We start from the raw sequence: 24,071 nt of genomic DNA, 5'->3' as shown, positions 1-24,071 counted from the left end.
ACGAAGAATTATTATTTTAGTACAACATGCACAGTCAAACGTAAACGCCTCCATTTAGGATGTTGACTGGTAGTTTTTGTTGACCAATAAACAGTAAAACTGAACTGGATGGTAACTATTCTAATCATTTGATTGGTTGGTGTACTTTCACTCTTGTTATTTTTTTACTGAAAGGGCGGTGTAAATTCACTATTGTTATTGCCCCTCGGAAAAAAACGGAGCCGCCTCCTGTTTTAATATTGTTTTGGAAAAGGTGTTGCTGACCTCTAAAAAGACAAAAGTACACCATTATAATAATACATTAATACCCATACAAACTGATTTTTTTTTTTTTTTGTCTGAATTCAATTTACTTCTAGTATTACAGAAGACTAGTGTCTAGCTCCTTCCTCATCTCATTGGATTAGTATCAACAAAAATTCACTTGTTTCATGTTTTAAAATGATCTTTCCGATTTCCGCATTTAACTAATGTTGTTTTCATAAGAGATTTGATTTGGGTTCCTTCTTTATATCACTACTTATTTTGTTATCATTTTTCCCATAAATGGAACACATATTTGCTAGCTTATTCATATGGTGGTGTCTTTGTATTATCAGGCCTATCGTGTGTTTAGCCGTGCTTTTTTTCTGCTATATTGCTTGCTAGTTCTATTTTTTTGGAAAAGTTTTGGTTAATGTCTCACTCTTCCATCATTTTTCTCCTTTAATAACATAATGAAATGGAGAGACGGTGGTGGTGTGTTCCCAAGTATAGGAGTCCGCTCTCTTTCATAGGAGGGCAAGCATTTCATGCGAAAACCGAAAAACTAATATTATCTAATTCTCTATTGAAAAAATGCACTCAGAACAATCATTTTCACTCATAGTTGTACAAATACATATGTGTTTAAGGACACCTAGATTGTGTGTCTGGCCCAAATTCTAGGTTACTTGTGCAAGTTGTAATAGGGTTTGTATTAGAGATATTCTCGGAGATATTTGTAGATGTCCAATCATTGTACGATTCTGATTCTATGCTTGTAATCCTCTATATAAAGAGACCCTTATTATCAATGAAAGCACAACTCAATTCTCTTACAATTTCAGTCTTCCTTAAACACGTTATCAGCACGAAATCCTAACAGCAGCGGCAGAGTTTGATGGCTATAGGGATGTTGCAGCGGCTCTAATCAAGTCGATCCCATTCTAGGTTGAGATTCTTGATTTTCTGCCGAAGCTGATCACGGAGGGGGCTATGGCGTTGATCGTGGCTCTGCTGGGGGAGGTGATGAATCTAGACGGTCCGGCAGTGCGCCATGGTAAGGCTGCAAGGGTATGGGTCCGACATGTGGTCTCGTCCCCCGTGAAGCAGGTTTTCCTTTTCTGACTTTTGAGTTTGTGGCAGGGGCAGAGGTGGAGACCACAGTCCGGCTCAAGTATGAGAGGATGGTGGGTTACTGCAAAACCTATAGCTTTCTGAAGCACCCAAGTTTCGACTGTATTGGGCAGCCTATGGTGAAAATAGTGAGGGTTAGGGTTTCCAATCGCCCTTCTTCTTTGGCAGGTACAAGTATCAGGTACCAGATCTAATCCCCAACCCATTTTCGGCTTAACCCTGGACTTTTGCGTTGTCTCTCCTAAGCAAGTTCGACGCCAATCTGGAGACACAATTTGAGTGTTTCTAGCAGCCGGTCCCTGATGCTCCGGTGGCGACAATATCTCCAACTCCGCTTTCCCTAGTGCTTGAGGCCATTACAAGCAAGAAGCGAGCTGGTGTACCGTTGACACTGATCTAGTACAACAAACACACAAAGCCAGTGGCGGTGGCTGCTGCTCATTGAGTAGTGAATCGGCCCAACTAGGGTTTGAACTCGAGTTGGCTCTGAAAACTGTAAATGGCGTCATCCTGGTGTCTCCTACCAAGAAGGCCAAGATAGGAAGAGCTTCGGGAGGAAGAACAACCCCAAACCGGAGGCCATGCAACCTAAGAAGCTGAAGATGTGTGGGGAAGCCAAACCCAAGGAAGAAGCGAGCTTTCAAGGCCACTTGAAAGCTCCCGAGCTAGAGGAGAACATGGAGGCAACTGTGGAGGAGAATACTCCGGTTGTGATAAATGAAACCGGGGAGGTCAACATGGAGCAGGCTGAGGTCGGTAGCACTCTTGTGAGTGCCGTAGAGTAGGGTCTTTTGCTAGTTAAAGAGTAAATTAGGGTTAGACCTTTCTGAACCTGCAAACTAGGGATGGCAATGGGGAGGGTAAGGTAAGGGGATTAAATTACCATCCACATACCCGACTTCATTCTCCATCCTCGTACCCTCCCCAATCCCCGTAATAAGATACTGGGGATTCCCCGTCCCCGTCCCCGTCCCCATTGGGGATTAGGTCCCCGTACCCGCCCAAATCCCCGTTAACAATATTACTAATTTATTATATAAAAATTTATACAAATAATTATGGATTGTAAAATATGAAGTTAAAATCAAACATCAAAATAAAATAAATTTCTTATTTCAATCAAGGAAAATTAACATGTTGATAAATATCTTTTATTAAAAGAATCTTCCTTTTTTGAACATATTTATTAATAGAATTTAAATATTGACAAAAAGATGAAGTTTATATAAATATTTATTTATAAATAATATCAAAAATATATATAATAAATAAAATCTATATATATATGTATTTCAAATAATTCTTATTGGGTGGGGATGGGGATGGGGATAAAAATACCATCCCCGCCCCATACCCGCCCATACCCGATTTCAAAATTCGAATACTGGGGATCCCCATCCCCGTTACCCGATTTCCCCCGAATTTCTCCCCGTTAGGGTCGAATACCCTATGGGTACCCTACCCGATGGAGATTTTTGTCATCCCTACTGCAAACCAAGTAAAAAGAAAGAAGAGAACTTCGTATTTTGGTAATTCTCTAGGGATGTTTAGAATTGTTTTGAAACTTTCCCTAGTAGTGTCGGAAAATTTTCTCTTGGTTTTATTATAGTTTAGGATAATGTTGCATGTTAGGTTGTCTTTATTTTAATTGCTACAATTTGATTTAGCCCTAGGGCTTCTAAAAATTACTTAGTCTTGTCGTAGCCCAGATTTTGGGTGTGCTATTTACTATGTAACATTTTCTACCTCTTCCTGGATTGACACCCACATTCTCTCTCTCTCTCTCTCTCTATCTCTCTCAAAATAAATAAATAAATAAAAACCTAGCTTAAGAACATGTCTTCACTTTAACCTAGTCTAAAAATGATCTTACTAAAATCTTCTAGAATAAAACCCAATGAGACAAAATTCCGAACCGAAAATAAAAAATAGACCACCTACTAACAATGTTACTGCGAGTTAAATGTTACAAACAATTCGCTCCTACAAAAATTTTCATCAATACATACTTTTCTGCTAGAGTGCATAACCTAGCCCGCCCTAATTAGAAGTTCATATTATCTTCAACATAAGTAGTTCGACAGGTTTTCAAGTCCATATTATCTAATCTGCAATGGAATAATCAATCGCACCCATCCAATGGGCCTTCCCAGCTTCCAAGTTTCAACATGATCAAAACAAAGCCACACAGGCAATGACACTTTGAGAAGAAAAGGTACAGTGACAAATGTCCAAGTCCAGCAAACTCATGACTCTGAAATGTCGCCACGTGGCACTTATGAACCAATGAGAGCCCCTACAACCTTATCCCACATCAAAATCCAATCCTCCAAATCATCCACTCTCCTGATCCAATATCCAAAAAATTAAACCAACCATTTCCCTTCACATATCACACAGACAACATATCCAAACCCATTTTCCTTGGCTCTCACATTGTTACACACCACAGCAATCACAAAGTGAGCTTAGTAGAGTAATGGCCTCGACTGCATGCTTTTTGCACCACCATGCACTCACTACTTCAACTGCCGCTAGGTCTTCCTCGTCGCAGCGCCAAGTGGTGAGCATCAAGCCTAACCAGGTTGTGATCTGCAGGGCCCAGAAGCAGTCTGCCCAGGAGGAAGACGGCGGTGCTGTCTCTCGCCGTTTGGCTCTTACCCTCCTCATCGGTGGCGCTGCTCTTAGCACTAAGGTTGCACCTGCTGATGCAGCTTATGGAGAATCCGGTATAGTATACACTTCTATTCCTTGACTTGAAAACCAGAAGTGTTTTTAGCTTCAAAGAAATTTTGCTTGGTCTCTAATGATATGCTTGAAAGTGCTTCTATAGGAAGCACTTTTGCTTTATTGATCATCCAAAAACTTCCAAAGTGTTGTGAATGCACTTACTTTTTAAGGAAGCAACTATTAGTTGTTGATATAAAACAACTGAAAAATGTTTCTGTGACCTAGCTATTCTTGCTAAACATTGTCGAAAATGATTTTGGTTATCTGAAAGCACTTCGTCAATTCAAAAGCATATGATATACCAAATGGACTTGACTAATAGCGGGTAAATGAATGCGCGCAGCCAATGTTTTCGGAAAGCCGAAGACAAACACAGAGTTCTTGACATATGCTGGAGAAGGGTTCAAGCTGTCGATCCCTGCAAAATGGAACCCCAGCAAAGAAGTGGAATATCCGGGTCAAGTTCTGAGATACGAGGACAACTTCGACATTACCAGCAACTTGACTGTCACAATCAACCCAACTGACAAGAAGTCTATCACTGACTTTGGTAGCCCTGAACAATTTCTCAACCAGGTATATGTATGCCTATAGATGCTAGCTAGCTTCTCCTTGATGCTCATTATGACAATGAAATCCAGATTCGATATTTCAGATCCATCACTTAAAATACTGTCATTACTAATGATTCGGTTCTGATATTGCTATTGCTTTCTAGGTGGACTATTTGCTAGGCAAACAAGCCTACTTTGGGAAGACTGATTCTGAGGTAATGCGCTTTGTTCTCTAATCCTTGTCAGGGTCACCAAACTTTTTGTTGCAGAAAATCCTTATATATGACAACATATGCATAACGGGCAACTCATCAAACTCCGCGAGTTCTTATGGAATTTGACTTTAACATGTGTAGGGAGGTTTCGACTCAGGTGCTGTGGCCACAGCCAACATATTGGAATCTGCAATTCAGACTGTTGATGGGAAACCATACTACTTCATCTCTGTGTTGACAAGGACAGCTGATGGGGATGAAGGTGGTAAGCACCAACTGATCACTGCCACCGTGAAGGACGGCAAGCTTTACATCTGCAAGGCCCAAGCCGGAGACAAGAGGTGGTTCAAGGGAGCAAAGAAGTTCGTGGAGAACACTGTAACCTCTTTCAGTGTTGCCTAAATAAGAATCTAAAGAGGGTTTGTATATGTAAATCACCTTGAGACTGATGAAGATTTGTGTTGAGCTCTCTAGTCTTTTTCTTTTTACTTTTTTCTCCCAAATGTTTCAGAGTTGGTTATAATTGAGAGAACTGGTTGGAGTAGCCTTGAGCAAATTGAAATATTTCATGGTATAAAGAACCCTTTTGAAATGAGTTTTTCCATCTCAGTGATCTCACTGTCTCTAGTACTTTCTAAAGTATTAAGAGGGGTTATTATTGTCCTGTACTGTTTACCAATTCCAAGACAAATGGTTTCTCCAACAGTAATACTTGCTTAATCTATACTTATATGGGACTGAGATATACTTCAATTTTCACCTAACATCTGTTGGAGGCACAATCTGGTCATCAAGGTTCCTCAGATTGTAGTATAAACCCCAAAAATTCAAACTGTCAATTGAAGAAGACAAATGGTTCTGTTCAGTCCGATCAATGTGGAACTAATACTCAACCAAGGGTTTTACTCAAATTGATGAGTCTTCTTCTACTGCTTAAGCCAGAGAAGAAGTTAGGCAACTTGATAAAGGATCACAGATTCAGAGGCTGAGAAAACTAGGGATTGCTGTAAGGTACCATCTTATATGTAGACGGGGTACCAAATGTCTACCAGTCCTAACATATATTTGATATGGACACCAATACCGGTTGGAAAAACTTATTACACAAAACAAATCCAAGGAGCTCCAGGCCATTATTCCTAAACCAGTTTGCTCTGAATGTATGAGAATCCCTTAGCTGATAACCATCTAGGGTGTCCCTAATTATCAATCCTACATGTAAAGGCTTAATTGAACATGAAAAACAAGCAATGAGTAAACACAATCATAGCTTAGTAAGGTACTAAAGAGGAAACTCGAGTCACCAGATTATCTAACCCTCAATACGGTCAATTGAGGTTGCTTCTCCATGTATTCATGAGTTACCATAAAAAGAAAAAAAAATGCAATTTTTGAATGCACAAGTAGCTTCTCAAGATAGCATGCTAACTAAGAACTTGCAACCAATAGGCCAAGCCACCTTGCTCATGTACAAATATTCAAAAGTTGCACTTAAAGAAAAGAAATAAGAAGTACTTGAAATGAAATAGTAGATTTATTATATAGTATGTTACTTGCTGCACAATCCACATGCTTGTTTGACATGAATGTCTGATTTTGACAATGATAAAGTATTTACACAAATGCAATGGTCAGTGAAAGAAATTATAACCAGCTCTTTGCTTTCCAAGTCTTTTTCAACTTCCCCCATTGCAATAATGGATGCCATTGCTGTGTGCATCCTTGTGTTTCACTTTTATCTCATTTAGTCCCCATATCCGAATTGTACGGTCGTCACTAGCTGAGGCTAACATGTGGGGATTTTTTGGATTCCAGCTGACACAATTAACAGCTCCAGAATGTCCTGGCAATGCCTCTATGAGCTCCCCTGAGCATCTATGCCATACATAAACCTGCAGAGTGAGACACATTTGTTAGCACTCAAAGACAAATCAATGTTCACATTTTCTTTTCAAATTTAATAGCAAAGTTATATATCTAAACAAGTCTGTTTCTCCTGTGTGATGCCACTTAATGCAGTTTCATCGCATTGACTTCACCATACAGTGCCAGTCCGTAATGTTGTGACATCCAGCAAACCCATGAATGTGTGTATAAATGTCAATTCAAAATATTAGACTAATTAAAAAAAAAACACCGCATGTGTGGACACACCTATCTTTATAGGTCAACATCTCCTAGACACCATGCAACCTAGAGGACTTAAAGCTACTCCTGGTCTTGCCCATCCGCCAGGAGAGCTTAATAAACAAAGCCCTAGAACAAAACATACAAAAGTTCAAAATAAACTAGCCCATCGGCCTACGACGCAATTCATCTTCAACATTAAACTAATCATTAATCTCTCATCATTTCATTTCTCCTATGATGATCTACATAGGAATGGTCCCAGCAACATATTGGAGACATATTCTGAACAACAGAAGTGATATAATTGATATAATGTGTGTGTGTGTGTGTAGCACTTATGTCCACATCCCACATGATTTCTCTCCAGAATTAAACACAATGTTTAATCATCAAAGATGGATAAGAACCTTATACTTGATGAACAGAAACACAGGCAAAAGAATGTGTATATCCCCCCAATCTAATGCTTTAACATTACTCCCCCAGTATTCCTTGTGCACAAGAAGCAAAAAGACTTGAGAAGGATGCAACAAAATTCTTTACCTGTGAATCCTCACTACCACTAGCAATGAATGCTTGTTCGAGTCCACCAAAACAAGACCTGATGACAAACCGGGTGCGTTTGTGACCTTGGTACTTGGCAACAAGCTTGACTTCACCTGCTATGCTCCAGAGATGAATTTCTTGGTTCAGAAGATTAACCAACAACAACTTATCATCGCTTGATAAAGAAAAAGAAGTTATAGGTTTATCCTCTTCAAGTAGTATGTCAACTTTAGCTTCCCTGTCAAGTAGCAAAATAGCATTTTCTCTACAAGTACTTAATATTTTCTTTCCATCACTAGTTATTTCCAAATCAGAGATTTTTGAAGTTCGCTGCCCTTTCCAACACTCCAGCTCTTTCCCTTCTAACTCCCACGTGCAGATACTCTTGTCAGTGACACCAGAGAATATCCATTTCCCATCTGGAAACCATCCACATGACAATAGACCAAGGCCAGGTTTTTCATAAACATGGAGGCATTCACCAGTAGAGACATCCCAACGCCTGACAACCTCCTCCACTCCACAAGTGAGGAGCTGACAGTCATTCGGACTCCATGAAACAGAGCAAACCGGTTTATGGTGACCAACTAGTCTATGCTTTAATGAAACCCAGCCATTCACATCAACCTAAAAAAATGAAAATGTAGGGTATAAACTTCTTCAGACAATAGGATAAAGTTAGAAGACAACAAGAGTGGCATCATTTTAAATAAGAATTATACTCTGAAATGTTTTGTATTGCAACAATATAATAATAGGTAAAATAAGCCCAAGGGTTAACCGGGATGCACATGGAATTCTCAATTCCAAACTGGCTTGGAAATGGTTTTAAGCTTGCTGATAAAAATTGGGCATGCAAGCTCAGCCCAATCAAAAGTAGTGCAACAATTCTGAAATTAGACTGTTGCATGCATTTTCATTTTTTTTTTTTTGGTTTGATCATGTATTATTTTCATATATTTCCAACTCTCCCATCCAACATGGGGTTATGTGAGCCATAACAAGATTAGTCGAGTCTAACAAAGAGGTTGCTGACACAGAACAACTTCTTCAAAGTACAGAAGAGAGTAGAAATAATGAAAAGAAGTTATACTGCCACTTTCAAACAATTATAATAAGAAAATTATGATATCTGATCAAGAAATAGCAAAAGAGAATAGCAAAAGTGCAAACAGAGATGGAATGCCAGCGTAGGATTGGAATGCAAAAAGTAGATGTGAAGAAATAATTGAAATAAATAGAAATCAATTTTTAATAGAGATTATCTACACACTAACAAAGAGGTTGCTGATATATACACAGAACAACTTCTTCAAGGTACAGAAGATAGTAGAAATAATGAAAAGAAGTTATACTGCCACTTTCAAACAATTATAATAAGAAAATTATGATATCTGATCAAGATATAGCAAAAAAGGATAGCAAAAGTGCAAACAGAGATGGAATGCCAACGTAGGATTGGAATGCAAAAAGTAGATGTGAAGAAATAATTGAAATAAATAGAAATCAATTTTTAATAGAGATTATCTACACACTAACAGAGATGTACTCATCTATACATTGACAGAGATTCATTTTGTTTCGGAAGGAATAGAAATCAAATTTAATCCACGGAGTAAAGAATGGATAATACAAGTAGAGAAGAGGCAGTAGACACAAGTTTAAAGATAGCTCCACAGAGTATTAATGTTACCTCCCATATAATAGCTGATTTATCACTTGATGATGAAGCCAAGAATTTCCCATTGTGTGAAAATTGAACAAACCAGACTTCATCACTGTGGTCTTGTAATACCTGCAAAACAAAAATGTGAAAAGACAGATTTAGAATAAAGATGCAACTAATAGCTAAGAACCAAAAAGTGGCAAGTCCAAACAAGCATAATTATCTATCCACAACAAAAAGATTAATAAAAAGTATACAGCAGGGATAGTACAGTATGTGTGTGTGTGTATGTGAGAGAGAGAGAGAGAGAGAGAGAGAGAGAGAGAGAGAGAGAGAGAGAGAGAGAGGAGGGAGGGAGGGCAATCTTCATTGACATAACATATTAATAGACAAACCATAGACAGGAAGAGATATAATGGATTAAAATTACATCAGTTGGAAAGAATGTAGAGTAACAGAAAGGGTCAAGTTAATGATATGATATCAGACATAGATCAAGCTCATGAACACCTTGAGCAGAAATTGATTGAGATGGGAGATGTACTAAACAAGGATGCCTGGAAACACATTGCCATTCTCAATGCACCTATCACAAATGTCTGAATTGAACTACTGATAATAACAGCAAATATTAACAAGAAAAGAACCAGGAACCTTGAAAAAATTGAGTGCTTCAAATTGCAAAAGCAAAAGATACTATGTCAGCAAATCCATGGCTTTCATGTTCAATCAAATTTTGGACGCTTAAGAGCTGTAGATGAGCCACATTGTAGTTTGACTCATTTCAGGTTAAAATCATCTAAATTCTAAGTTTCTAACCCCCACAACCAGAGGAGAAAACCGGGGGGGCATATCATGGTGAAACCAGCTACGGGCTGACCAAGCTACCTAACAATATGCCACACTATCATTGCATAAAATCTTCTAAGGAATCATTGCTTGAAAATACAAGTACAGCAACTCACTGTATTGAGGAAACAGTTTATGCTACAAAATGGAGAAAATCAACTTGAATAATCCGCGCCTAAGAGCTTATTATCCATCCACTTTATCAAAGAAAGCTACTAAGTACCAAATGTCCAATCTGGTCAGTAAAAGCTGTGCACCTCTCTGAGCCGAAATTCCATGAATCAAAGTTTCAAGGGAGTTTTACCGACAACCTACTTACCCCTCTATTTCTGATCTGAAACTCCTCTAGTTACTGATCCTATATACTCTACAATTTTTCAATCATGCCCTATGTAACAGTGATAGCCTAAAGCCTCCTCCTAGAACAAGGTAGATTGTACCATATCCTTGTCTCTAACTAAAAACTAACTTCCAATGGCATTTTGCCAAAGTCACAAGTGCTCCTTCCCATCACACCATGAAGCAAAAGTGAGTGGTAATTGATTGGACGATTGGTTTCAAACTTGCAGTAGTCTCATATGAAACCCTGGTTTCACAGTTTGCCAGTGTGCCAAAAAGAAAACACACAACTTTACACTTTGTCTTGTTTACCAATTGTTCTCGGATGTTAATGGTGCTTCTTCTGGTGCAGATCTGTCCAGCAATTATATGCATGGTCTATGAAATGTAAGAATAATTGCAAACCAAAAAGCATCTTTACCTAATACAACGCTAGTCTCTTCTCATAAGGAACATAAAGCATGATAAACCAAGACTGGAAAATCATCCAACTTACCCAAGACTGATACTACTTAATTGAGATAACTCATATCATAATCAATCAGGACAAAGATTACCCTATTCCCCCAAACAATTGAACCCAATAGGTATATAAGCTCTATCTAATTTTATAACCATCAATAAGATAAACTTAGACCAACCTGCACTGTTCGAGAAGGAATCTGATCTCTCCCACACTGATGATCAGTGTACAAAGACATGTCCTCATTCAAAGAGTTGTGAAAAATGCAAGTATCACGCTGTAAGACGAGGGCTTGTTCAACTAAATGTTCCAACCTTCTTTCAAGTATCATAACAGTTGGTGGGAGCAGCTTTTGCAATTCCTCCAATAACTTTGGTCGAGACTTGGCCCTCACAGTGTTTTGACTGGGGGACCCAACAAATGAAGGAGCAACTATGCACGATGAAAGCTCACGAACTCTGCTACCATTTATGCAAAGAGGTGCAATCTCAGTCCTCAATGTCTTTAATGCATCCATGTCCTTTTTCTCATCTAGAAGTTCGAAAAACTTCTGCTCCAATATCAGAAAGGAAGCAGATTTAGCAATATTTTCATCAGATAGACCAATTTTCTGCAACGTGACGACACTTTCATCCCAATTGCCGTTGAGAATTTGCTCCATAAATCGATTTACCACAGGAGAGTGCAAAGATATTCCAGACTCTTCCTCCAGACGAGCACCACTTTTGTTATAGCCAAGAGAATATAGGGCCTTTGCTATTAGTCGGACAAACTCAACTCTCTTAATAACTCCTTTTGAACCAACAACCTCTTCGTCCCCTTCGGATGGTAGGGGCCGAGCCATCAAGTCTCTTGAAGAGCCAGCTACAGGCTCTGTATAAGATGAACCGTTGGAAAGGCCTCTCAATTCTCCAGGGGATACTTTCATGCGTTTTGAGGCTGGTTCTTCATCCCCCACACCTCCCATGAAATGTGCACCTCAGCCCATATATTCTTAAAATGAAAGAAAACAAGGCAGATTTTCCCAAGAGTCTCCAGTCAGTCACAAGAAACAAATTCCTGAATAATATAGTAGGAAAATAGTAAGTTTCTGAGAGTTCAATCTAAGAAATAAAACTCTATGTTAAATTTAATCACAACAAAACAGCAAAACAGAAACGCAGCTACTAAAACGATGCTCTCTAAAGCAGTAAACCAAACTCTAAACCCTAAGGACACATACATTCAATATTCAAAGATAGTCCGTTATATCTAAACATATATCAAGACTAGTTTGCATTCGTCTTTACACTTTGTATTTTACATATAGTTACCAAAGGACAGAATTCCATTAATTTTAGAGTTCACAAAAGTTCATACCAAATCTTCCAAGATTCTAGTATAACAAAAAGGGCACTAATAACTGACAAAGGAATAATTTCAGTTTACATGATAGCAATCTAAAATAAAATTCGCACAAAAGTACCAATCTTTCAAAGTGACACGTTAAGGAAAAGATTCCGGTGAAACTTCGTAGCACATCAAAAGTAATCAGAAGATGAAGTTGAGAACCAGTATGGTTTCTCTTCATTTTTCACCACAAATGACTAGAAAAACCTATGATTTCAGCAAATCATTCAATGACCAGAAATGTCAAATGATAGACCAAATGTACCATTGATGAAATGATCAACATTCAATATTGAATGTACATCATCCATCAAATTATTGATACCCTGCATCATGAAGAGCTTAATAAGAACACACTAAACTAATGATCTGACCACTAAGGAAACAGCATCAGTCCAATTTCAGACCATAAAGATATGATTTTGAAACTACAAACAAATCCTTAGCGATCAACCCATATCAGAAACAATCAAAACTTGGCAATCCATCTATACTAAGCAATAGAAAACAAATCAAAAAATGAAATCTGAACCCAAAAACAACGCAGGATAACAGCAGACATAAACCCAGAACAAGAACAATCATATGGAAATGACACCCAACAAATAGCACACAATCAATCATAAGATTAGCCCAAATTTAGAGGTTAACAAACTATAAAGCATAAATCTTTAATACCCAGAAAGCGATTTCAGTTTGGAACCGAATCCGATCAAGAACCCAGAACAGCAACAGGCCGAGAATTCAAGAATCAATAATGGGTATTGAGAAGAATAGGAGACCAAAGCATCTGAACAAGAACTAGCTTTTTCTCCTCTGTCGGGACATTAAAAGTAAGCACCGGATTGAGGTGAGATAATATAAGAGAGATGAAAAAAAGAAAAAAATGAAATAGCAGATTGCAAATTTACAATGAATGCCCCAATGAGTTGTGGATTTGAGGGAAAGGGGGTGTGGTATTATTTTCTGTAAGAAAATGAATAAAGTATCTGGTACCTTTGTCGTATAAGACACACTGGGAGTTTCTTCTTTGCGTGGAGGAAACCAACTCGATGAGGCTATTGCTATATAGAGAGTAAGAGAGAGATGAGTCTCGAATTCAACTTGTGCTACCTTCTCACAACCTTCACATGGGGAAGCCTACAGATTTGCACAGGTCAGATTTGGGCCAATGTTAGGGAACTTGCTGTGAGTTGGGCTAGGCAATGGTTAGTGTCCAGGTCCATTTTGCATTGCTTCTTGTAGGGGAGGCACTTTCACTTTTACTTTTGTGGAACCAATATCATTTTGAATTTCGAGGGCGTTTATTAAACTTGAATGAGGTTGAGAATTAGTCGAAAAGACAAAGAGGGGTCAAGAACGAATGAAGCTGGAAAGGCGTTACTAGATAGGAAATTTCCGTCTCTCTGAGAGTTTGAATCGTCACTAGGCTAGTTACTCAAATACGTGTGCTCTATATGAATACTTAATAATGTCACGTTGACAAGTTAGGATTTTACATAATAAAAATAGATTGCACAAGCTCTCTTGTCTTGAATAAAATTATGTTTTGGTTTTTCAAGGTCTCATCTCTCACCTAGCCGCTCCTTTCATGTGTTGGAATTGCATCTTGCCTTGTTGGCTCGTGGTGAGTGTAGTCGGATGAGGCCTCTATCTCTATACATTTGTTTTTGCATTGGTGTTCACCTGGTCAGTTACTGACCAAATAAATTATGCTCAATCACCCTTGAATGTAAATCCAAAAGTGGAAAACAAAACAACTCAACTTAGCAATAATTCTCTCCACTATTGAACTAACATCAATGGTGGCTGAGTATAATTTTCTTGGTCACTTATTGACTAAGTGAACATTATTGTTATTTTTGTTGTCGTTGATTGGTTATAACTGTTGCAGGTGATCTTTATTTTCCCTTATCTGGGAACATCAACAATACTAGAGATTAACTTCAAGTGGTTTATTAGGCAATCAAGAGTGATAAATTTTAGTTACAAGCTACAAATTGGGGCGTGTAGCTAGCTATTTCATTTTGGTTGCTCATTAGTGGTTGGTGCCAAACTCCAAGGAAAGGATAGGGAAAAGCGTTTTGGCAATTTCATTTTCTAGTTTTGTTTGGTTTGTGATTTTTGTTTTATGCCTAAATAAAATAAGTTCCTATTCCAAGTTAGCATTTTAAGGGTTTATTCACCAAAAAAAAAAAAGAAGAAGCATTTTAAGGGTTTTAGTTTTGTTGTTGTGTTATGGCTGTGGCTTGCTCTTATGGGCTAAATGTCTTATTACTATTGTTAGTATGCTGGTTAATCACCCAAACACCTGGTCTAATATTTTTGAGACACAATGCAAAAGTGGGTGAAATTCGTTTCAATGTTGGCTATATGGATTTATCGTGATTCTCGAGATTGGTTGCCCTATCTACTCTTTGGTAAATGTCAATTATTATGGTTATAGATTGTTCATCTTCAACTCATGGTGTTTGCAAATGTCAACTCTTTTGAAATGTTGGTTTTTTGTTTCTTTCTGACCGCATTTCATTAGAATAAATTTTAATCTTAGAAAGTAAGAATTAATATTAAATTTCTATAATTTGCACAAATTCTCGTGCCTATCACATGTAAATAGTGATTTTTAAGTTGAATTCAAGACCTTTATATACCAAAACAAACTTATAAGGAGAGCTTCTGATAAGGACCACTAAATGAGGACTTCATGAGTGATCTATTTTTGCATATATAAATATGTATTTGTTGTAATGTAATTGAAAAGTAAGTATCCTAAACCGTTGATTATAAAGTCATTATAAAGTTGATTTTCATTAGAAGCTTTTATCACCAAACTCAATAACCTCCTTAACATATAGAGAGAAAAAAACAAAAAACAAAAGAAATTAGGAAGAGTGTTCCAAATCTTTGAGAGGAAGGGAGGGTTAAGGCGCCGACCGGCTTATGCAAAACAGCAAAAGGCATCGCAAAAGTACATGCCAAGCCTCAACTCAACCAGCTATAAGAGGAAGACCCCTCAACACCTCCACTCAACATTCTTCTTCCTCTTCCTTCTTCTGTAAGGGCCTTTAGCGCCAAAAAAAAAAACTCCGACTCAGATTCACGACTTAACCCCCCAAAAAAAATGGTAAGGACGAAGAAAGGAGGACGACCGCCGACTCTGATTCCAGACGAGGCAAGGATCCGAATACGTGACATACTCCAGCAGTTCCTGGAGTCCAATGAAGAAGGTAAAGGTCAAGTCTTTATGCGGTGAACTGTCTTCTTTGTAATTCGAATGCGATTTCCGACTTATTGGGTTGCAAAGGCCAAGGCTTTTTCATAGCTAATTCAAACTGAATGTAATTAATATGCGATATCTGCTTGCAGTTTACACATTTGGGACAGACCTGACGGTTAATGAACGGGCTTACGTCCACGAACAGTGCAGGAAGATGGATATGAAATCCAAGAGCTCCGGGTGAGTGACACTCACAACTCACAAATGTGTTGCAAAGATTTGTTTTTTTTTTGGTTACTTGTTTTACTGATAATGAGCATGAATTCTGTGTAGGTCGGGTAAAACGCGCAAGGTTTCGGTTTACAGGCTTTTTAGGATGGAGGCAACCAGCAATGGTAAAGAAAGAATCCCTCAGGTGATGTTTTCCGGAGACACAAGAGAAGTTTTGGGGGATTTGTTTACGTGGTACCCACCCGGAGATGGACAGGAAGCCAAAGAAAGGATCCGTGAAGATAGTGACAAGTTTCAGAAACTCCACCGCAAGAAAGACCCGCTGTTCTGCAGACCTTCGATGAGCCAGAACGAAATTGCAAAGAAAGTGGAAGTGCAGGCTGCTAAAATGAGAAAAGCCAAGGTTCTTATGAGTTAAAATGATCTGTTACATTCTTGTGCAATTTAGATGTTGTAGTCTGAGCTGTACAACTTTATTTATGCAGTTTACTAAAGAGAGGTCCAAGCTACCCATGGCATCCTACAGGGATGTGGTAACGTCAGCAATTGAATCTCACCAGGTTATTTTTTTTATAACTTTTACTCCATGTGTGCTTCAATATCTATGTTACAGTGGCTCATGTGATAGATCACTTTATGAATGTTATTGTTGAAATTCCACAGTGTAGGTTATATATGTGATGTGTTTTTGTCTCAGCATCGTCCCTTTGTCATTGGCTACGAGAAATTCTGTATCACCAACTTCCTTGAACTGTGGTTTGGATCGAATGGATTTCCAGCACAACTTATTGGACTTATAGTTTGTTCCATGTTTGAAAGCAGGTTGTTCTTGTATCTGGTGAGACTGGGTGCGGAAAGACCACACAGGTACCAATTCCTTACCAGTTTATTATGATCACTACTGAGGACGTATATGAGATCATTCTGAAATTTCTTGATATTGCCTTTAAGCTAATAACTAGCTTTGCTGCTTAATATACTAGACCATTAATCTTATAATATTATTATTTTTAAATATAACTCAGGTGCCACAATATCTTTTGGACCATATGTGGGGTAAGGGTGAGGCATGTAAAATAGTGTGCACTCAACCCAGGCGTATCTCAGCCATATCAGGTTTACTCTCTTCTCTGTGCATACAAAGCTATTAGTTTTTGATTAAATATTGTTCTGTTTTCTTCTCTGGTACACCGTACAAAGTTCTCATATTTTTGTTCTTCTGTTCAGTTGCTGAGAGAATCTCTTATGAAAGAGGGCAGAATGTTGGGGAGGATATTGGATACAAGGTAATGTTACTCTTGAGTTGTCTTGCACTAGTCGCCTTTTCATCCTATGAACAACCATTCTGTCATAACTGTTGTTAAAAAAATAACAAACTGCTTCCATGCTTAGTATTGAATTTTGTTTAGGTCCCAGACAATGACTGTCAATAGGCAAGAAATGAGTTCCTAATACATAACTCATGACCTTCGATGACAAAACACAAATATGATAGATAATCCAATAACTGGAATATATTCCTAATACATGTTCAATTTTACGACCAAGTGCAAAATGCAATCGTGGTATAATGTTCAGTTATTCTATATGAGAAATTCTTGTGGTTTTCTAGTGAACCGGGACAATAAATAAATATTTGCTTGTTATAAGACAATTATGTACAGAAGTCCCATGTAGGGTCTATTGGATTCCATGTCATTGTATCTCTTCCATAGTAATTTTGGACCACTTCAGACTTGTGCTGAACTATTTCTTTTTTTGGAATGCTAGATACGTTTGGAAAGCAAAGGTGGGAGGCACTCATCTATTGTGTTCTGCACAAATGGGATTCTACTGAGGATTCTAATTTCCAGAGGCGGTGGTAGGTCAAAAACAGAAGCATCGAATAAAGAAACCAAACAAGATCTCTCTGACATAACTCACATTATTGTGGTACTTGCTCTTTCTTTTGTTTTTCTGTTTTTGGTCTGAACTCCTCTTTTCATTTTAAGTTCCTTAATTTCTTTCTGGAACATGTATTAGGAATATATTCCAGTTATTGGATTATCTATCATATTTGTGTTTTGTCATCGAAGGTCATGAGCATAGTAGAATTTATTTCCTTGTTACAAGTTTAAACAGATGATCCCATTTTCTTTATTTCTGTCATTTATGGATTGCAATGGCAATGATCAGTGGTTAACTATGTAGGATGAAATTCATGAAAGGGATCGCCACTCTGATTTCATTCTGGCTATTCTCAGGTATACTCTTTTACTTGCTGATGTATTACCAGTAATCACTTGCTTGTGCTAATGACGTAATGATCATGTATGCGTATTTGCTCCTGGTCTGATTGGGAGCTTAAAATTTGAGTATATTGGATTGGGGACAGCTAAATATGATGAATAATTAATATTGATAAATAATGAAGTAAATAATGATGAAAGTGGAAGTTTTATTAGGTAATAGCTATTTGAATGAACCGTTAATTTGGAACATTTTAGTCCGACTTCCGTTTACTCATCCCTTTTTTTTGTTGACCAATGTGCAGAGACATGCTTCCTTCACATCCTCATCTGCGTCTGGTTAGTTCATGCACACAATTTTTATCTTTTATATTTTATTCTTGGTGTATAAATATATTTTGCAATTTTTAAGAGCTGATTTTAATTGCTAATGTTTGGTCTATTTCATACGATACCTATTTTGATAGATATTGATGAGTGCGACTGTTGATGTGGAACGGTTTTCACAATACTTTGGTGGCTGCCCAATTATCCGTGTCCCAGGGTTCACTTATCCTGTAAGAACTCTTTTTTAGGTTGTTGATTGTCATTTTGTTTACCTCATGCTGCTTTCCTGTTAATGTTGTATCATTTTTGAATCAGGTCAAATCTTTCTATTTGGAGGATGTATTGTCTATCTTGAGATCTGTAGAAAATAATCACTTAGATAACCCTGCATTAGGTGCCTCAACTGCAGACCGTGACTTATCAGAGGAAGATAAGATTGCTTTAGATGAAGCAATTAGTTTGGCTTGGTCAGATGATGAATTTGATCCACTTCTAGAATTGGTTTCTACTGAAGGAACCCGTAAAATCTTTAATTACCAGCATTCTGTAACTGGACTTACACCATTAATGGTATTTGCTGGAAAGGGTAGAGTAGGAGATGTTTGCATGCTGCTATCATTTGGTGCAGACTGCCAATTACGGGCCAAGGATGGAACCACTGCATTAGAGTTGGCTGAGCGGGTAAACCAATTAGAATCTGCTCAGATGTTGAAAGAGCATATGGAAAGTGCTCTTTCTAACTCTGTGGAAGAACAAAATTTGCTCAATAAATATCTCCAATATTTTAATCCTGAGAATATTGATTTCGTTCTTATCGAGCAATTGTTAGGGAAAATTTTTAGTGATTCGAAAGATGGAGCTATTCTTGTTTTTCTTCCAGGGTGGGATGATATAAATAAAATGCGGGACAGATTACTCACGAACCCATATTTCAGAGATCCTTCTAAGTGTGTGATTATATCTCTACATTCAATGGTTCCAGCTGCTGAACAGAAGAAGGTCTTCATTCGTCCACCTAGTGGTTGCCGAAAAATTGTTCTTTCAACCAATATTGCTGAAACTGCAGTCACTATTGATGATGTTGTTTATGTTATAAACACGGGTCGGATGAAAGAAAAAAATTATGATCCTTTTAGTAATGTTTCAACTCTTCAATCTTCTTGGGTGTCAAAAGCGAATGCCAAGCAGCGACAGGGGCGTGCGGGCCGTTGTCAGCCTGGAATCTGTTATCATCTTTACTCTAAACTTCGAGCAGCTGCATTGTCAGATTTTCAGGTGCCTGAGATTAGGAGAATGCCAATCGAGGAACTTTGCCTTCAGGTATATGCCGTTTTAATTTGTTAAACCCCTTTGAATCATGAAATAAATTGCGTACTCTTTGTTCTGAAATTTGCTGTCTGTTGTATAATCTTATGTGTCTTATTGAATAGTTGAAAGTTATTGTGCGATAGAGAAGAAACTTTGCACAGGGCAACTAATGTTTCAAATGATCTTTATTTAGTTGTGCAGTCTATATTGGTAACTAAAGAAATTATCGAATGATGAGTTGTACAATCGTAACTAGCAATTATAACTGAGAAATGATAACAGATAACATAAAAGAAGTTTCACAAGACGGTGTGGGTGATTTTCATGTAGAGAGATTGCAATAAATCTATATCTACTGTTCCGAACAAATAAAAGAACAGTTGTCTCTTTACCAAAAAAGAAGTTTTGTTTTCTCCTTATATTCTATATTAAATTTAGACTTGAAAGTAAAATGCTGTCTATGTGTGAAAGATCGAGTATGATGAGGTGATGTGTTAAAGTTTCATGATTATGTTTCTTATTGACAGGTGAAGTTGCTTGATCCAGATTGCAAGATAGACGAGTTCCTAAATAAGACGCTGGATCCTCCTCATTCTGAGACCATACACAATGCGATTTCTGTTCTTCGAGATATTGGGGCTTTGTCGGTGGACGATAAACTTACAGAACTTGGGGAAAAGCTAGGTTCTTTACCTGTTCATCCATTGACAAGCAAGATGCTATTCTTTGCCACACTGATGAACTGTCTTGACCCAGCTTTAACTCTGGCCTGTGCTGCCGACTACAAGGATCCATTCTCTCTTCCTATGATGCCTGAGGAAAAGGAGAAAGCTGCTGCTGCTAAGGCTGAACTATGTTCATTGTATGGTGGGAACAGTGATCAGCTAGCAGTCATAGCAGCATTCGACTGCTGGAAGATTGCAAAAGAACAGGGTAAAGAGAATCGGTTCTGTGCTAAATACTTTGTCTCTGCAAGTACCATGCAGATGCTATCTGGTATGCGAAAGCAACTCCAAACAGAGCTAATTCGGCTGGGGTTTATTCCTGAGGATGTGTCTAGATGTAGCTTGAATGCACGCAATCCAGGTATAATCCACGCTGTCCTTGTGGCTGGTCTGTATCCCATGTTGGGAAGATTGCTTTCTTCTACTAAGAGTGGAAAAAAAAAAGGATCCTTTATAGAAATTCCTGATGGTAGTAACGTTCGTTTGCACCCTCGATCTGCTAATTTTAAAATAGCGTTCAAGGCACGTGGTGGCTCTCCTTTGGTTGTATATGATGAGATAACCCGTGGGGATGGGGGTTCGAATATACGAAACTGTACTGTTGTCGGGCCACTTCCATTATTATTGCTGTCGACAGAAATAGCTGTTGCTCCTGCCAATGATGATGAGGGAAGTGATGTCGATGATAATGAGTATGAAAGTGATGAAGATGCAATGAAGATAGATTCTAAGTCGGGTGGACAGGCCGAAGAGAAGATTATGTCATCACCTGATAAATCCGTCATGGTTATAGTGGATGGGTGGCTTTGTTTTGAGTCGAAAGCTCTTGACGTTGCTCAGATCTATTGCTTGAGGGAACGCCTGTCTGCAGCAATACTATTTAAGGTACTTCCTTTATTCTTACTTCTGCAGCTAGTTTTTTGCATTGCAATTTTCAGTAATGCACAATAATGCATTTACATCCTGAAACCCACTGAGTTACCATTTTGTCTAATTCCATATTAATGTCTGTAGGTTACTCATCCAAAGGAAGTTTTACCTCCTGATCTTGGGGCATCTGTTTATGCTATAGCCTGCGTTCTATCTTATGATGGTCTATCTGGGATTCCATTGCCAAAGCCTATGGATTCGCCGAATTCAGATTTAGAAGAACTTGAGATCGGTAAAGATGGAAAGGCACAGTTTAAAGTGACAGGAAATAAAGCAGCAAAATCAAAGGAGCCATTACGTCAGAGAGTTTGTCAGAAGTCTCTATCGCGAGCTACTGATTTACCTGCCTTAAATGGAGTTGCAAAGTTGAGTGACGACCCATCAATTCAGAGTGTCCCCCCACCAGCTTTCGCGAACGCTACTGATTTACCTGCCTTAATAAATGGAGTTGCAAAGTTGAGTGGCGACCGATCAATTCACAGTGTTCCCCCACCAGCTTTTGCGAACACAGTCCCGCCGCCCACTTCACAAGTTCCAGCAGGTCCTGTAGCAGGAAACAAGCGGAAGAAGCGCCGGAATCAGGCTGGTTGACGATGATTGGTATCGAGATCGAACTGTATGTTGTAGGGCGGTAGAGACGGCATCAAGATGGTTGCTTTGTCCCAACAATGGTGTGGGTATGGTGGATAAAGTTATTTATCTGATGCAATTGTACTATATAGACGTATATATGGGGAAGCACTTCAGATTCCCACCACTCCTTTAGGCCCTTGTTTCAGTTCTCCTTAAACCTCTAGGAAATTTCTTATTCAAGTTGTAGTCAAACTGTGACAAGATAGTCTCAGATAATGAATGATCAAAAGTTCAAGACCAGATTGTTTATTTTTTACTTGGATCATAAAGCTTCCTAGAAGATAAACCATATGACTCAGCTTGGCCTATCAGCTTTCCCAGACCAAGATTATAAAAACAGAGACTCCAATCCAAACTCGTCACAGACCGATAGGAATGGCCGCCGAAGAAGGAAAAGGCGGTTCGGTTCCGGTGATAATAGCCATGAAAGGCCATCCCGGCACCGGTAAAACCACTCTGGCTCGTTCATTAGCTTCAACCCTTAAAATCCCTCTCATAGACAAAGACGACGTGCGCGACTCCACTCTGACTCTCCAGGAAGCCGGGGTCTCCTCTTCCTTGCTGAACGACGTGTCGTACGGCGCCGTCTGGCAGCTCGCGTCCACGCAGCTCCGCTTCGGGCTCAGCGTCGTCGTGGACTCGCCGCTCTCCCGGCGGGCCCACCTCGACCGGCTCCTCCAGATTGCGACGTCCGGCGGGGCCCGCCTGGTGGTGGTGGAGTGCAGGCCGGCGGACGAGGACGAGTGGCGCCGGAGGCTCGAGCGGCGCGGCGGCGGTGAAGATGAAGATGAGGCCAGCTGGCACAAGCCGTCCACGTGGCGGGAGATGGAGAGGCTGCTGGAAAGCTACGACGGTTGCACGGATTATGATGCCGGAAACGTGCCAAAGGTGGTGGTGGATACTACGGCGGGTGTCGCGGTTCAAGAGCTTGTATACTCTGTAGTCGAGTTCATCAAAACTCACACCGGCCAGTCTCCAATCATAGCTGGCCGCGTGGGATAGTACTAGTAATGATAATATTTTTCTTTTTTCGAAAAGTTAATTAGTAGAAGAGTGCTTCTATTTAATAAAAGAAAACTTGGTCTCTCTCTGAGGAAACCCTAAGGAGGCTTCAGAACCTTGAAAATATTCTCGTCCGGCGGCGCCCGGTCGCCGGGGGGTCTCCTGCCTCACCGCCACCATGGGTTTGCTGCCGGACGGGAGGTCTAAATGCTCAATGGGATTGTCGGAGGGAATTTGCTCGGGTTTTGTCACCAGTTCGGCTGGGTTTGTTCGATGGGGTGTTCGTGGCTTTACGGATCTGGTCGTCGATCCTCGCTGCGATGGTGTTCGTTGGGGTGCCCTGGATTTCGATTCGACGGCGGGGTACGGTCACGGGCCTGGAACAGCGTTGGTTTTCTGTGCTGGATGCATCTCGTGGCGGCGTTGACTTGGGACGGCTTGGAGGCAAGGCGGACAGGGCGACGCGGGTCGGGCGATGTGGGTCAGCCGGAGCGAGGTCCGGTCGGTGGAGGTCCGAAGGGATGGTGGGAGGCAAGGTGGACTGGCCCGAACCAGCGTGATGGGCCTAGAGCAAGTTTTTCTTGGTGGACTTCCTACTGGGCCGCTAACTGTTGGGCTGGGGTTTTGCCCTAGTCCATTGCTATTTTGGGCTGGGGTTTAGGCTCTTGGCCCAAACCTATGTTTTTAGCTTTTGTCTAATTACAATAAGTTTCTTGTATTAGAAACCTACCGAGTGTAGTTTGGCTTGTCTATTCGCTATGTTTCCATAGCTTTTAGGCTCGCTTTTAAAGTGAGCGATTAGTTCGAATATAGTTGGTCTATCCTATGTACTACTGTGGCTCCTCCACGAAACCTTGATCTGGCCATTGTTATGTGTCAGCGGGTGAGTATGTAATGGCCTTCTTGGCATGCGCTATTATCAATGGAATTACCATTCATTCAAAAAGAGTGCTTCTATTTATACTTTCAAATTTGGTATTTGGACTTCCATATCTAAATTTTTATCCTAAACTACCGATTTTAACCTCCATTTTTTTTTTTCCTCTATACACCTAGCCTTTTTTTTTTTTTCTCTATACACCATACCTTTACCTCCAACCTCCACATGAAAGAGAGACTCGTTTTGTTGTGAAACATGACAATATTTTGATGCTGATATGATATTGATATGGATTTATTAAATCTTAAAAGTTTTTCAACTAGAGTCTGGAG

At 39.3% G+C, this 24,071-nt stretch overlaps 3 protein-coding genes across 5 annotated transcripts; 2 read left to right on the top strand and 1 right to left on the bottom strand.

The window, feature by feature from the left end:
- Nucleotides 1-3,748: 3,748 nt before the first annotated feature.
- On the top strand, nucleotides 3,749-5,471 carry LOC133725735 (oxygen-evolving enhancer protein 2, chloroplastic). Its single transcript, XM_062153101.1, has 4 exons — nucleotides 3,749-4,106; nucleotides 4,451-4,683; nucleotides 4,826-4,876; nucleotides 5,018-5,471. The coding sequence occupies exons 1-4, from the start codon at nucleotides 3,857-3,859 to the stop codon at nucleotides 5,276-5,278; spliced, it is 795 nt and encodes a 264-aa protein (XP_062009085.1). The 5' UTR covers nucleotides 3,749-3,856; the 3' UTR covers nucleotides 5,279-5,471.
- Nucleotides 5,472-6,391: 920 nt separating this feature from the next.
- Nucleotides 6,392-13,402, bottom strand: LOC133725734 (WD repeat-containing protein 26 homolog). Of its 3 annotated transcripts, XM_062153099.1 has the most exons (6): nucleotides 13,255-13,402; nucleotides 12,937-13,074; nucleotides 11,048-11,928; nucleotides 9,246-9,347; nucleotides 7,550-8,179; nucleotides 6,392-6,768 (listed from the first exon to the last, which is right to left on the bottom strand). In XM_062153099.1, exons 3-6 carry the CDS (start codon nucleotides 11,834-11,836, stop codon nucleotides 6,553-6,555), a joined length of 1,737 nt encoding a protein of 578 aa, XP_062009083.1. In that variant the 5' UTR covers nucleotides 11,837-11,928; nucleotides 12,937-13,074; nucleotides 13,255-13,402; the 3' UTR covers nucleotides 6,392-6,552. The 3 variants fall into 3 exon arrangements, with proteins under 3 accessions (XP_062009083.1, XP_062009084.1, XP_062009082.1); XM_062153100.1 differs by lacking the exon at nucleotides 12,937-13,074 and having other exon boundaries at nucleotides 13,255-13,391; XM_062153098.1 differs by lacking the exon at nucleotides 13,255-13,402 and having other exon boundaries at nucleotides 12,937-13,248.
- A 1,714-nt stretch (nucleotides 13,403-15,116) lies between these two features.
- On the top strand, nucleotides 15,117-22,110 carry LOC133725732 (DExH-box ATP-dependent RNA helicase DExH6-like). Its single transcript, XM_062153097.1, has 14 exons — nucleotides 15,117-15,485; nucleotides 15,625-15,715; nucleotides 15,809-16,109; nucleotides 16,192-16,266; nucleotides 16,529-16,573; nucleotides 16,732-16,822; nucleotides 16,934-16,992; nucleotides 17,477-17,638; nucleotides 17,897-17,949; nucleotides 18,240-18,273; nucleotides 18,402-18,491; nucleotides 18,577-19,581; nucleotides 20,097-21,179; nucleotides 21,309-22,110. The coding sequence occupies exons 1-14, from the start codon at nucleotides 15,380-15,382 to the stop codon at nucleotides 21,813-21,815; spliced, it is 3,702 nt and encodes a 1,233-aa protein (XP_062009081.1). The 5' UTR covers nucleotides 15,117-15,379; the 3' UTR covers nucleotides 21,816-22,110.
- The last annotated feature ends 1,961 nt before the right edge of the window (nucleotides 22,111-24,071 follow it).

Source organism: Rosa rugosa, chromosome 1, assembly GCF_958449725.1.
Source record: "Rosa rugosa chromosome 1, drRosRugo1.1, whole genome shotgun sequence".
Classification (NCBI taxonomy): domain Eukaryota; kingdom Viridiplantae; phylum Streptophyta; class Magnoliopsida; order Rosales; family Rosaceae; genus Rosa; species Rosa rugosa.
This window is presented reverse-complemented; position numbering and strand designations above follow the sequence as displayed.

Excerpts from the sequence above, each read along its gene's own strand:
- LOC133725734 (XM_062153099.1), bottom strand. The coding sequence starts at position 11,836 with ATGGGAGGTGTGGGGGATGAAGAACCAGCCTCAAAACGCATGAAAGTA. Across the intron at positions 9,348-11,047 it reads TTCCTTCTCGAACAGTGCAG|GTATTACAAGACCACAGTGA; the intron begins GTTGGTCTAAGT and ends TTTGTTTTGCAG. Across the intron at positions 6,769-7,549 it reads GTGGTAGTGAGGATTCACAG|GTTTATGTATGGCATAGATG; the intron begins GTAAAGAATTTT and ends CTCACTCTGCAG.
- LOC133725735 (XM_062153101.1), top strand. The coding sequence starts at position 3,857 with ATGGCCTCGACTGCATGCTTTTTGCACCACCATGCACTCACTACTTCA. Across the intron at positions 4,107-4,450 it reads TGCAGCTTATGGAGAATCCG|CCAATGTTTTCGGAAAGCCG; the intron begins GTATAGTATACA and ends GAATGCGCGCAG. Across the intron at positions 4,684-4,825 it reads CTGAACAATTTCTCAACCAG|GTGGACTATTTGCTAGGCAA; the intron begins GTATATGTATGC and ends ATTGCTTTCTAG.
- LOC133725732 (XM_062153097.1), top strand. The coding sequence starts at position 15,380 with ATGGTAAGGACGAAGAAAGGAGGACGACCGCCGACTCTGATTCCAGAC. Across the intron at positions 16,267-16,528 it reads CAGCAATTGAATCTCACCAG|GTTGTTCTTGTATCTGGTGA; the intron begins GTTATTTTTTTT and ends GTTTGAAAGCAG. Across the intron at positions 16,574-16,731 it reads GGTGCGGAAAGACCACACAG|GTGCCACAATATCTTTTGGA; the intron begins GTACCAATTCCT and ends AATATAACTCAG.